The sequence below is a fragment of the Rhinoraja longicauda genome, chromosome 25, assembly GCF_053455715.1.
Source record: "Rhinoraja longicauda isolate Sanriku21f chromosome 25, sRhiLon1.1, whole genome shotgun sequence".
Lineage (NCBI taxonomy): Eukaryota > Metazoa > Chordata > Chondrichthyes > Rajiformes > Arhynchobatidae > Rhinoraja > Rhinoraja longicauda.
Genome location: NC_135977.1, coordinates 12,495,933 through 12,509,223, shown reverse-complemented (window position 1 = coordinate 12,509,223; position 13,291 = coordinate 12,495,933). Strand labels below are relative to the sequence as shown.

The 13,291-nt window shown below is 37.5% G+C and overlaps 1 protein-coding gene across 2 annotated transcripts in view; it reads right to left on the bottom strand.

Annotated features, from left to right (window-relative positions):
• ppil2 (peptidylprolyl isomerase (cyclophilin)-like 2) overlaps positions 1–13,291 on the bottom strand; it is a 210,992-nt gene that overhangs the window by 84,426 nt on the left and 113,275 nt on the right. For both annotated transcript variants that reach the window (XM_078421882.1, XM_078421881.1), the window contains exons 13-14: positions 9,206–9,295; positions 4,216–4,249 (exon numbers count right to left, since the gene is read on the bottom strand). In XM_078421882.1, the coding sequence (XP_078278008.1) occupies positions 4,216–4,249; positions 9,206–9,295 (124 nt within the window). The remainder of the gene's footprint in view (positions 1–4,215; positions 4,250–9,205; positions 9,296–13,291) is intronic.

Here is a 13,291-nt window from a genome sequence, read left to right as displayed (position 1 = left end):
TCCAGGACAAATTGTTAGTGATATTTACATTTAGGAACTTTAATCTCTTCCCCGTCTCCACTTTAGCATCATTGATTGATGCAGACTGGGGCATGTACTCTGCCCAGTTTCCTTAAGCAGATGACCTTTCCTTTGTTTTACTGACATTGAAAGAGATTCGTGTTTTGAAACCATGCTACTGAGCTCTCTATCTCCCCACTGTACTCATTGTTGGAGATGTGGCCCACTGCAGTGATGTCACCTGCAAAATAGTAAATAGAGTTAGATCAAAATTTGACCACCCAGTTGTGAGTATACCAAAGGGCTGAAGAAAAAGCCTTGTGGAGCATCAATGTTGAGCAATATCGAGGAGGGTGTGTGTCACGTATCCTTACTGATTGTGGTTTAAGGGTCAGAAAGTTACAGATCCAGTTGCAGAGGATCCTAGGTTCACAAGTTTTGAAATGACTTTGGCTGGAATTATGGTGTTGAACTAGATTTTTCAATGACCATGCTGATGCCATTATGATGTTTCCCACAAAAAAAGAAATTGGGTCAGATCGGTTCATGGCATGCCAGCCTGATTTAGTACTTTATCTGGGTCAGAGGAACTTAGTATTTCCATATATGCCCTATGTTCTTGAACAATATTTGGTAATTCATCCTAAAAGTGATCATCCTTGAGACCATTTTGTTTATGGCAATGGTTGAGTCAGGAATGGAAAAAGGTCTATTTATTCAGACCCAGATCAAGTTTTAGCTATATTTTATAGCAAACCTCAAGAACAGATTTATTTTTCAACTGATGAAAAGACTCTAGGTCATATTTAGTGCAGTAGCAAAACTGAAAGAAGAGAACGTGATGAGCTAAATCAGAATGATTAATATGCTTTTTACGTAAACAATTTCCAAAATCATTTCAATGTAGTAAAATGAATCCTGAGCTGAGAAGACATGTATAGGAAGGATGACTAAAAGATTATATGATGAGCTCAGTTTTGTATTGTTTTTAAAGGAGACCACAAGAGATAAATCTCTTGACAGTTTTTGGCAAGTACCAGCCAGTTTCAAAGAATATAAAATACGGTAAAAATTAATAGAAGCAAAAATTCTACTGTTGTGAAATTGTGGAATTAAATGCTTTCAAGTGGGTCACTCAAGGCATTCAGTGGAAAACTGCAGGCTAACAGAACTAGCATTGATAAAATGAAAAATCACATTTTCATTGCCAATCTTCTTTCCATAGACAAACTAGATGGTGTTAATTTGCACTGCGATTTATCACACAATTTTCAAGAATCGAGACACAAGCAGGTGCTTAGAGGTGCCCTGCAATTGGACAATATTGCAATATAGGAAAGATGGAGGGTAGAATAAGATTTAAGAGATTATTTAAATTTAAAGACAAACCAGGTAAGTGGATAGGCCAAGCTTCAATGGAATTTAGAAGGATGAGAGGGGATCTTACAGAAACATACAAAATTCTTAAAGGATTGGACAGGCCAGAAACAGGAAAAGTGTTCCCGATTTTTGGGGGAGTCCAGAACCAGGGGTCACAGTTTAAGAATAAGAGGTAGGCCATTTAGGACTTAGATTAGGAAAATCTTCTTCCCCCAGAGAGTTGTGAATCTGTGGAATTATCTGCCACTGAAGGCAGTGGAGGCCAATTCACTGGATGTTTTCAAGAGAGTTAGATTTAGCTCTTAGGGCTGACGGAATCAAGGGATATGGGGTAAAAGCAGGAACGGGGTACTGATTTTAGATGATCAGCCATGATCATATTGAATGGCGGTGCTGGCTCGAAGGGCTGAATGGCCTACTCCTGCACCTATTTTTCTATGTTTTTATGCTTCTAAGCCAGTATCTGTCCAGGTACAAACAGTGTAATCAGCTCATAAACATTGCAAATGGCAAGCATTGGCGATGACAGCAGAGGAAAAGTTGAAATATGATTAGTATGTAACTCTGATTTTGTAAACAATCATTGAGGACTATGACAAAGATAAAGTTAATGAGATGTGTTATATTTTATTCTTGGGTAACACAAAGAAACAAAGATGAGCAGGGTCATTGAAATGAGCATTCAACTTATACCCCATTTGGACTAGAATGAGGAAGGCTGAAAGTTGAAAGCTAAAACTTGGGTTTTGCAGAGGACAATATACATATGTATAATTGGATACGGGAATGGAAAGATTGGAGATCTGTGGAGATGTCAATGTGACATGATGGGAGGAAGTAGATGCAGCTGGAACAATTTGTTTTCTGGGGAATGGGATATGAAGAATTGTGATTTTTCAGAACAAAAAAACTATCAGCAGAAAGTGATTTATTTTTTAGAAAAAAAGGTAAGATAATAATGAAAAAGTCTTCCATTTATGTTTCCTTTCATTATTTTCTTAACAAAAATGAATAGCTTTTGAGTGTATTTGCAGCTTTTGACACATCAAGGTTCCACAAATTACGAATGAATAGTTAATTTGGTAGGAACGTGTGTATTGGATTCTTTGTAGCTTTGCATTGTTCTGTCTCAAATATTTCCATGAGACTCTTTAAATCACAAGAACATGCAGGCAGAGGACTTCAGTCATTCATTTTATCCAAAGATGCAATATAGATCAAGGTTGGTCAGTAATATCCTTTAATTGATCAAGAGCAAAGAATAACATAATGTCCTCATTCTGTACTGGATTTAAAGGCACAAGGAATTAACAGCAATAATTTTGCATGTTATGGCAATCAAGATTTTATATTTCAATATCCATTCTCCTAGATTACTAACAAAATAAATCTATTCCTCTTCACTAAGTAAAACAGAAATAGTAAATTCTTTGCAAATTAGTTAATTGTAGAATAAATTATTTCTCCAAAAGTCAACCCCTGATAGTTTTGGAAATATACTAATGCTGACCATGGATGTCACTAATTTCCTATTGGAGGTTTTAACATGTTGCCTCCAAGAACAAGTTGAATCAAACACAGGGTTGACCACAAGGATTCAATAAAGAAAGAATTTGTGAAATTGTCAGTATGTTTGAAGGTACGCTATATATTCATTGTGGAAAGAACTCTTTGCATAAAGGGCGGGTCCAATAAAAAGGTAGCACATAAAAGGAAATGCTTCTTTGTGGCTAATATCCAGCAAAGCAACAGGTGCTTGGATTATAAGTAGTTCCTTTAGTAATGTCTAGACAAATCCAATAATAGCCAGCCAGTTAATGATTAGTGCCCGCCTTGTTAGCAACTAGAATAACTTTCAAATGCTCCTTGTCACTAGTTATGATTTGCAGAATAAACTGATTTGCTTTCAACTTGCCCTTTTTCCAATGGCATGAGCTGCAAGTGATGACCAGCTCAAAGACTTCTTTATTTCACTTGGTTCAGTGCCTTAAAATGTGAGTACAAGAAGCATGAGTGAGCCAAATCATCTTGATTCTGCTCTATAATTCAATAAGATCATGGCTGATCTGAACTTGGCTGGAACTCTATTTTCAAGCCAGTTTCCCATTATCATGATTCCCATGTTACTACCGTGCAATGTGGTTAAATTCTGACATGATTGTAAGAGATACAATCAATAGCAACTATTCATTGTCTACACAGACCTTTCTGTCCTCAGTCTCCTCCATTGTCACAGTGAGGCTGAACGCAAATTTGAGGAACATATTTCGCTTGGGCATCTTGCAACACAGAGGTATGAATATTGATTTCTCTCACTTCAGGTAGCCCCGGCATTCCCTCTCGCTCTATCCCTCCCCCACCCAAGTCGCACCAGCTTCTCATTTTCACCCTACAAACAACTTACAATGAATGGCCTGTTTCCTTTATCAGTTACTTTTTTGCATTTCTTTCATTCATTGTTCTTTATCTCTCCACATCACTGTCTATATCTCGCGTTTCCCTTATCCGGAACCAGTCTGAAGAAGGGACTCAACCCGAAACGTTGCCTGGCCCACTGAATTACTCCAGCATTTTGTATCTATCTTTGGTTTAAACCAGCATCTGCAGTTCCTTTTTACACAGCAACTATTCACTGTTTATTTCACAAAACTCTAGCAATAATCAGACTGCATGAGTGCTGAGATTATCAATGGGCTTTCAATATGTAACAAGAGACTACTTCCATGCAGGAGAAATTTCAAGGAACTCCCTGGGCTTCCCCTCCCTCCAACATAATTTAATCATAGCCCTTATTTACAGCCGTAAACTCCAAATCAAAAGTGGACCAAGTCTTACCAGTCCCGGTACCAGTTGGATCACCACCTTGAATCTGGAAAAAGAAAGACGTCTCTATAATACCAGAAACAACTTGTATTCAATGGTGCACTTACATGTACGATAAATAATTTTAAATTAATTTCTATATTATATGTTTTATATTAATGGGTGAATACTGGTATAATTTTGCACTGTAAATATTGTGCGGTTCCAAATATAAAAACATTGACTGATGAGATTTGAAAGCAGAGACAATAAAAGTAAGGCCTTATTGACTAACCTGAGGATGCATGGATGGAGTTTTCAAAACAGGAGCAAAGGACAGAGGATGGCCAGTGTAAATAAAACTGGATGCAAGTGGCCACTTAATGCGATGGGAACTTGTGAGAGCTTGTTGAGGGGACAACATGTGATTACTGACAAAGACATCAGAAGTTGAGTATGGAAACCATATCAATTCGCTGAGGTATGTGGATGCAGTGGTGCCTGGGAAGGATGAGGTGACTGAACAATGGAAGCAAGGACAAGTTCTTTCTAGGATGAGTTCCAATTTCTTCAGAAGATTTGTTTCAGTGCAGATAATGCAGCAATACAGCTGCAATTTCAGATTGCTGGCTCAAGGAAAACAGCTGACGGTTTTCATAAAGAAGCTATTTATGTGAAATCATACAATTTAACAGCAAAGACGATGGTCTTTCACTTTCACACTTCAGTGCTTGCATTCTGATGAAGGCATTTTAATCCTGTGCATTTCTCTGATATCCGTTCAATTTTCCAGAATAACTGAAGCCGTTTTCTACTGAGTTAACCATTTCCCTACTTTTGCGATAGTTGGAAATTAAGCTATAATGTCCCAATGTCCATAAAACAATGTAGGGAATGTTTAAGTAAATTGGGATAAATATTTGTGAAAATAAGAGATGGGTGTGGGAATGGAAAAGTGAAAGGCATGTCCAGGGCAGTACATCATAATAAACAGAAGATCTATCTGGGGCAGGAGTAGGGGTCTCTATTGAGAATAATGACGTACATTATAATTGATCATGATTTGGATGTGGGAATTTGTAGAGCAGGCAAATGTGAAGTAAACAATTTTATGGAACGGTTGCAAGGATGCACATGAACTAAAAAGGTTCACATGAGCTGGGAATTTAGCTCAAATAAATAGGACAAAGCAATTTATTTAAATTAGAGGAAGAGCCTGATAAGGATGGTGCGATGGACTTAGCTTCAAGGAAATACCGACTCAATTATTGTACCAGAAGAGTTGCTAGAATTCATCAATAACAAAATGAATGAAGCTTCAAAACAGTGTGATAAAGCTATTCAAAAGCTTAAAAGGATTCAAAATATATTGATTGGGAAGGCCAAATGAAAATTAAAAAATAAAGTGCATCATTTAGATGGTTTAAACTCTTTAGCGCTATTTCCAGTTTTTGTGTCTTTACCTGATGATGGATATCGAGATGACCAAGGTGGTCCAGGAAACCACAACCAAATTGAGACATAATCTTACAATTCAGACTTTAAACATGTCACATTGTTTGGACCAATTTTCAAAAGAGAAACAAGTGCTTAGGAAAAATACGATAAATGCTGTCAAAAATATGCATGTTCAATTATATAGATATCCAAATTTCAATTGGACATTGAAAGAAATCTAGGCACGAAGACTAGTCTCTGAAAAAGATTACCAATTGATGTGATGTACGCAGGCACTATGCAGCTATGTAAGACAAATAAGGAACAAGCACTTCAAATTTTAGTTTGTCTACTGTGACTATTTAGGAAGTAGTAGTGTGCTAATTATACCACTGGATACTGACAGGTAGTTAGATATCATTCACTTGGCATTGTCAAGTTAAGATATGCAGATGTTGCAAGGTATTCAGCAGGAATATGCAAGGGATCTAAAAAGCAGGAGAGTTGAGAGACATCGTAGATGCGATATAAATAGTAATAGCAGAGATTTCAAAGCCCAGGCAGAAATCGTTTTCACCTTTGTGGATATATTTTTTAATTATAGACTTAGTTATGCAGAGTTAGAAGAACAAAGAGGTGCGGCCATTTCAGAACTATAGAATTAGTGGGGATCTCAATTAATCTAACACGGACTCCAGAGAAGAGGAGCGAGAGTTGGAATAAATTAGTCCTAGTCTCAAAACATTTCTTGCCAATACTGAAGGAAGAATGTCTGATGCTCTCTCTGGAGAAAATAGGCAAATATTGCATTGGGTGGCATTTGGGTGATATTAATCTTAAAATAATCAGGCTTAATGTATCAATGGGACGGGACAAAGAAAAATCCAAACGAAAAAATATACAACTATTAACTGGTCTATATTACTTACAAGGGATAGATCAAATGGCAGAAAGTTTGGTCATGAAAGCAGTCGATAAGCAAAGGCAGATCTTCACGGTACAGCTATTTTAGCATAAACCCATGACATGTGCAGAGTACTGTCACCAGGAAGGATAAACAGTGAGCAGTGAAGACATCAATGAGTACAAGGCGACGAATAGGAAACAAATTTATTACTGGGTAAAAAAAAGAACAAGGAACTATTTCATAATTTAAAAAAGTTGTACAATTGTTGAGGCAAATTTGCATGGAGGCAAGATAAAAAACTGAGATGCTGATTAAGTACCCTCTAGTTGTCTTCGCAAAAGAGGGTGGTTAGTAGTAGATCAGTTGGAAGAGATATCAGATAGGATTTCAAATAGAGAAAAAAAATGGACAAATAGGTTGACCTCAAAGTTAAAAAGTCACCCTGAAGACTCAGGTGGTAACAATTGACCTTTAACTATAACTTCTTCATTTATACTTAATTCCTTATTAACAGGATTTTCAAACTGGTGATAGAAAAGCTACATTTAAGATTAAAGTGCAGGAATACCCCAGGTGACAAACATCTGGCTTATGGACAGCCCGTAATATGAACAAGGGTTTGGGATGAATTTGCCAGCCACTGCGGGGCAGCAGGCATCTTCTGCCTAGTGAGAACTTGGCTCATGGCAATAGATGAATGGTTGAGTTAATTGCCCTGATTTAAATGCAAGTTTCCCCTTGGTTGGCCCATACCTTTATTTAAATATAGGGCCGGGCAGCCACATTTCCACTTGGAAACTGTTTTGGTTACAAACAGTTTTCAGGAACAGAACCCTGTTGTAAATTGTACCAAGAAATAATGATAAGATGTTTAATTGTTCCAGCTCCTTAGTTCTAAATCCTTGTTGGCCAATGAAGTGCAATCCTGATCACAAGAAATACAAGATTCAGATTGGGTGACACTGATCCTGAAAGATTATTTAGTAGACGTAATACCTGTATCATGTGACACTGAACTTTGTTAAGAGCCTGTTAGATTGACCTAATGGATTAGATTGAAGTGCCATGGGTCTTTTCATAAATTGTCATACGGTATTATTTTCTCTCTCCAAGGGAGACAGACGGATAGTATGCCTTTATGGACTAGGTTTAATTGGATTGATTGCTTTTCCTAGTTATTCATTTTGTATAATTTTAGCAATTGAAACTACTTTATTAATCATGTCTAATATTGAAGATCATTACGTGGATGCAAATTCGAGTTACCAGCTGCAATATATCGTAATCCTAGCTAGTGAGATCTATCACTACTAATATTTAGGATCGACTAATTGAAATTGTGCAGCATAACATTTTTGCTATAATTTTAATACTCACAACATTTTTATGTCGTACACATCATAGTAGTTGGATTTTATGTGTAACAGCAGTCGAAATTGTAACCTAAATGGTATTCAGTCAAATGTCTTAAGGTTGATATAAAAACAATCTTAGGTACTGTTTTATAAACATTAATTATATACGAATCCATGTCTAAGGAAGGAAATGGCACTCAGATGTACTGTGAGGGAGGAGAGATTCAAACAAAGTGAACAAGGAGACTAAGATGACCAGGCAGTCTCTGCTACAGAGGAAAGAAACAAATGAAAAAAAAACACAAATTACATGAATGGCTGAAAATAAGAAATGAATAAAATTGAGAAATTTGATTAAAAAATATGAAATATGGGCATCTAAGTTGAATGTCAGTTTTATATTCGAATGAAGTCTTTGTTGAGATGCAATTGAACCAGCCAGAAAATGTGATTTTGCAGTCATCACATGCTATCAGCAACAATGGAAAATACCTGGAACCTACGATTGTTGCAAGATTAAATATATTTTATTTACATTTCATCTGCTAGTTTTAAAATGAGCAATTTTTTGCGGGATACAAACTAATGACCTGCACATCAGGTTAAGCAGTACAGCAACGATAGTCACTGCTGTCCTCAAGGAGAGCTCCTCACACAATTGTCACATTCGATGTAATGTGGAGCTCCGTTTACCAACATTGGCTAGTATCTGGGCATAAGTGATGCTGACATGGGCAAATTTACAGATTTAATGGCCAGGATCACAATGCAACACGTTTCAATGCAAATCCAACACAAGTTAGATGCAGATAATTTTCCATCTGCCTTGGCATCAGTTTGCTCAAATTAGACAATTTAAGGTGAAAGTCTTCCCAAAAGCACATTTGTCATGTGTTACCAATTTCAGTGCTAATTATCCTATGATTAACTGAGAAAGATTGTCAAATTGCAAGCATTTTTATACCATGGAATTGTGTCACTCAATTAAGGGATTAATGCTGGACAGCACTAAATATCCAGAACTAGGAACATAGCCTTGGGATAAGGAACACTTAGTCAAGAGGAATTTCGTCATCCAGAGAATTATCAGATTCTGTACTACAATGGACCGCAGATGCTCAGCTTTTGGATACGTTAGAGGCTGAGATAAATACATTTTTGAAACTCTGCCAGGTTGTAAAAGATGATCTGTCCTTTTCTCTTACTGACATCAACAAATCCAACAAAATTAATCTTGTATCTTGAATACCAATTTTGAATAGGTGCAAATCTATGAGTGCTATTGTGCAAGTCACATTTCAAAAGTATTAAGCAATAAACTCACCATGAAGTTCCGGATAGATCTGTGAAATTTTGTTCCATTGTAATATCCCTTTTTGCACAATTTGATGAAATTCTCACATGCCTTGGGAGTCTATGAAATTTAAACAGAAAAAAGATACACTATGTTTTCTTGTGTTCATTTTATCTATATCATGCAGCTGTAGAATTTTATTTTTATTAGTGGTATGTTGGACAGGTGAAAGTTTGAATAAACCTGGAGTATAATTGTAGAAACATTTTGGCAATGCATCATAGGGTAAGAGATGACATATAGAAATAATTTTCTGTTATTAAGTAATCTAGCTTTGTACAAGACCCAATACAAGATCAGACCTTGCAGAGAACATACACTGATCAGCTAAAACATTGTGACCACTGGCAGGTAAAGTGAATAACATTGATTATCTTGTTACAATGGCAACTGCCAAGGAGTAGGATATATTAGGCAGCAAGTGAACAGTCAGTTCTTGAAGTTGATGTGTTGGATGCAGGAGAAATGGGCAGGAGTAAAGACATGAGCGACTTTGACAAGGGCCAAATTACTATGGCCAGATGACTGGGTCAGAGCATCTCTGAAACGGCAAGGCTTGTGGGGTGCTCCCGGTCAGCAGTGGTGGGTACCTACCTACAGTGGTCCGAGGAGGGACAAACCACAGGGTGTTGGGCGCCCAAGGCTCATTGATGCGCCAGGGCAATGAAGGCTATCCCGTCTGGTCCAAACCGACAGAATGTGTACTGTGGCACAAGTCACAGAGAATTTTAATGGTGGTCACGGGAGGAATGTGTCACAATACACAGTGCATCGCACCATGCTGCGTATGAGGCTGCACACGGAGGACCAACAGCATATTAGGCAGGTGGTCGTAATGTTTTGGCTCATCAGGTCATAATGTTTTGGCTGATCTGTGTATGGTCTAATCCCAGTCCACTTTTTGCTACTGAGACCCAAACTTCCTGTAGCAGGCACCATAAGGCATTGTAATAATACCAATGTTGTCTATATAAAATCCTCCAAATTCACTGGAAAGATAAGTGAACAAGTGTTGACTTCTTTCAGGCCAACATCTAAAAAATATATTTTTTTTCATTCAGGAATAAAAATTTGTCATGAGCTGTTAATAGCTATTGAGGAGTAAAAAATTGTCATGAACTATTAATAGTTATTCAAATACTAATGCAAGATGTTGAAATATATTCTTGAGAAGTTGGGAATAAATAAATAGCACTAATTTGTTTGGCTTTTTCGTCTTTTTCCCCAGTGGAAGTTCAGTTGATGTGAATGCTTTGGCTTCTTTTCTACACGCTAACTAAAAGGAGTGCCAACAATGTGTGGTAATTATTAAAGTAATGAGTCATCAAAAAAATTGAAAATTCATTATAATTCAGATTCCCTGTGATTTAAAAAGGGCAAGTCCTTTTGATTTAAGAGGACTGGGAATCGTACTTCAGCAATGGAATATTATTCTTCACTTTGCTGGGTGTTTTAATGTGTTGAACTGTTTTAATGCACTGCATGCCTGACTGAATCTCTTTAAGTAACACAAACCAGAAAAAAACATGCTTTGGCACAGATGGGAAGAGATTGTTGCTGTGACTTCGTCAGCACGCAATATTATTAGCACATGGAAGTCAGTGCTTTGGAAAATTCCATTTAAATAAAAGCAGAGCCAAGGAACAAAGCAGTTACTAATATGGAAAAATATAAAAGCTGTTACAAGAATTTTATGGGAAACAGGTAGCCCTACCAGAATTATTGCTACTCAGAAATAGTACATCTTTTATCTATTACCAGGCATTCATGCTCGAGTATGACTGCTTCACTGATTTATTTTTATATGTGTGATTTTCAGAAAAATCCACGTTTCATATAATATGATTAATAATGGAGATTGCACTTTTCATTGTCAAGTCACCATTGCAGTACATTTCAGAAAATAAAAAATGAATTTATACATGACTTCAAGGTTTCTAAACTACTAAAGACCATTTTAAAGTGATTTTTGCCATCAAACAATTATTTGGAATAGCTAGCAGCCATTTGGTTCAGCATGCCTGTCTTTTGATAAATTTAATTAGTCCTACAGTCATTCGTTTTCTCCATAACTTCATTTTCTTACTTAAGTATTTATCCAATTCAATTTTGATCACTGATATTGGGCCTGATTAACCTAATTTTCAGTTAGTGCATTCAAGATTCAACATAGTTTTTCCTTACTCATGTGGTTTTTTTTGGTCCATTGCCATTTGTCTTTGTTTTCTGATTATCAACAATTTTACTACTGCAACTACATGCTAACTCACTGTAGCAAAATTCCTCTGTATTTTAAATATCCCAATCAAATCTTCCTTAAAGTGCACTATTTAAAGAAGAGTTTCTTCAGATTCTTCCTGTAACTTAAGTCTTTCATAAACAATATAACACTAATACACGAAATCATACTTTTAACTTTCTTCTACACCATTGTAAGGCCGTGACAATGTTCCTATGCGTGATTTCCCAGAATTGCCCTTCTATTCTTTATTTCTACTTACAAAGCTAAGCATTTCTTCTATAGCTTTAACTTGGCTTACAATCTTCAGACTCTGAAATTATCCCATTTAATTCATACCATCCCTTCTACGTCTTATTCTGCAGAGCATCACTCCATATTTCTCTACGCCATAGTTCATCAGCTTGAGTTTGTGCCTCCTGATTTCTATTATTGCCCTTTTCACTGTTCACAATATTTGAATTTCGCATTGTCCTTGAAATTATAACCTATGCATCCAACAATGTATGATTAAGATATCTCAATAAGACTAGTAAGAAACATCCCACCTCATTTGGTATCTTTTCTAACAAGACTCGGTTATTTGGTTCCAGGAGTCTGATTTACCATTCTATCGCATCAGAACTTACACAGTGCCTCATCTGCTCCACATTTCCCCTGATCTTAGTATTCAGAAGTCCTGCAATCTTGCTCTCTCACATACTCAAAGACAGATAAATCACAGATCCAGTGGAGAGGTTCAAACATTTATAACCTTCTGAGCAAATTTTCCCTCATTTGGCCTAATAGGGAGTCCCTTTACCTCTGGTAATGAGCTCTCGCTACAGGACACATCTACCCTAATCGATCCCTTATGTTGTTCACTTGTAAATCGAATGGGACCGTTGTTCACTTGTAAATCGAATGGGACTGCTGTTCATTGCTACCCTATTTTCTATCCTTTAAACAATCACTTAAATATTCCAACGTTGCAATTAAAAAAGAGACAAAATGCTGGAGCATCTCATAGGGTCAGGCAGCACCTCTGGAGAAGATGGATACGTGACGTTTTGGGTTGGGATTCTTCTGACTGATTGTGGTGGGAGGGATAAAAAGCTGGAAGAGAAGTTGCGGCAGGACAAAGCCTGGCAAGTAATAGGTGGATATGACTGAGGAGGGTTTTGAGAAGACAGGTGGTTGGACAAAGGCCAGAGATGAAAAGACAAGTGTGAGATAAGGATAGATGGGGTGTGAATTGTAAAGCCGGAGGAAGGTAGGTGGAATGGAATGGGGGAAGGGAGAAATCGGTGTAAATCCAAGTGGGGCACAGGGAAGAGAGGGGGGAAAGAGGGAGGGGTCATTTGTAGATTAGTTACCTAAACATTAGTGCTGCTCCTCCAGTTTGCGTGTGACCTGGAAATGGAGGAGCCCCAGGACTGAAAGGTCAATATGGGAATGGGAAGAGTTAAAATGGTTAGCAACTGGGAGATCAAGCAGACCTTGGCAGGTCGAGTTCAAGTGTTCAATGAAACGGTTGCCTATTCGACACTTCGTCTTGCCATTGTAACGGAAGCCACAATGGGAACACTGAATGCAGTAGATAAGGTAAGAAGAGGCATACATGAACTACTGTCACACCTGGATAGATATGAGGGAGGAGGTATAGGGACAGGTGTTACATCTCCTGAGGTTGCTGGGGAAAGTACTGGGGAGGAGGGTGGAGGAATTGATTTGGATGGGAAAGGATGAGGAAACCAGGAATTGTAGAGTCTCTGCAGAAGACAGAAAGGAGTGGGGATGGGAATATGTGACTGGCCGTGGGGTTGAAATTCAGGTTC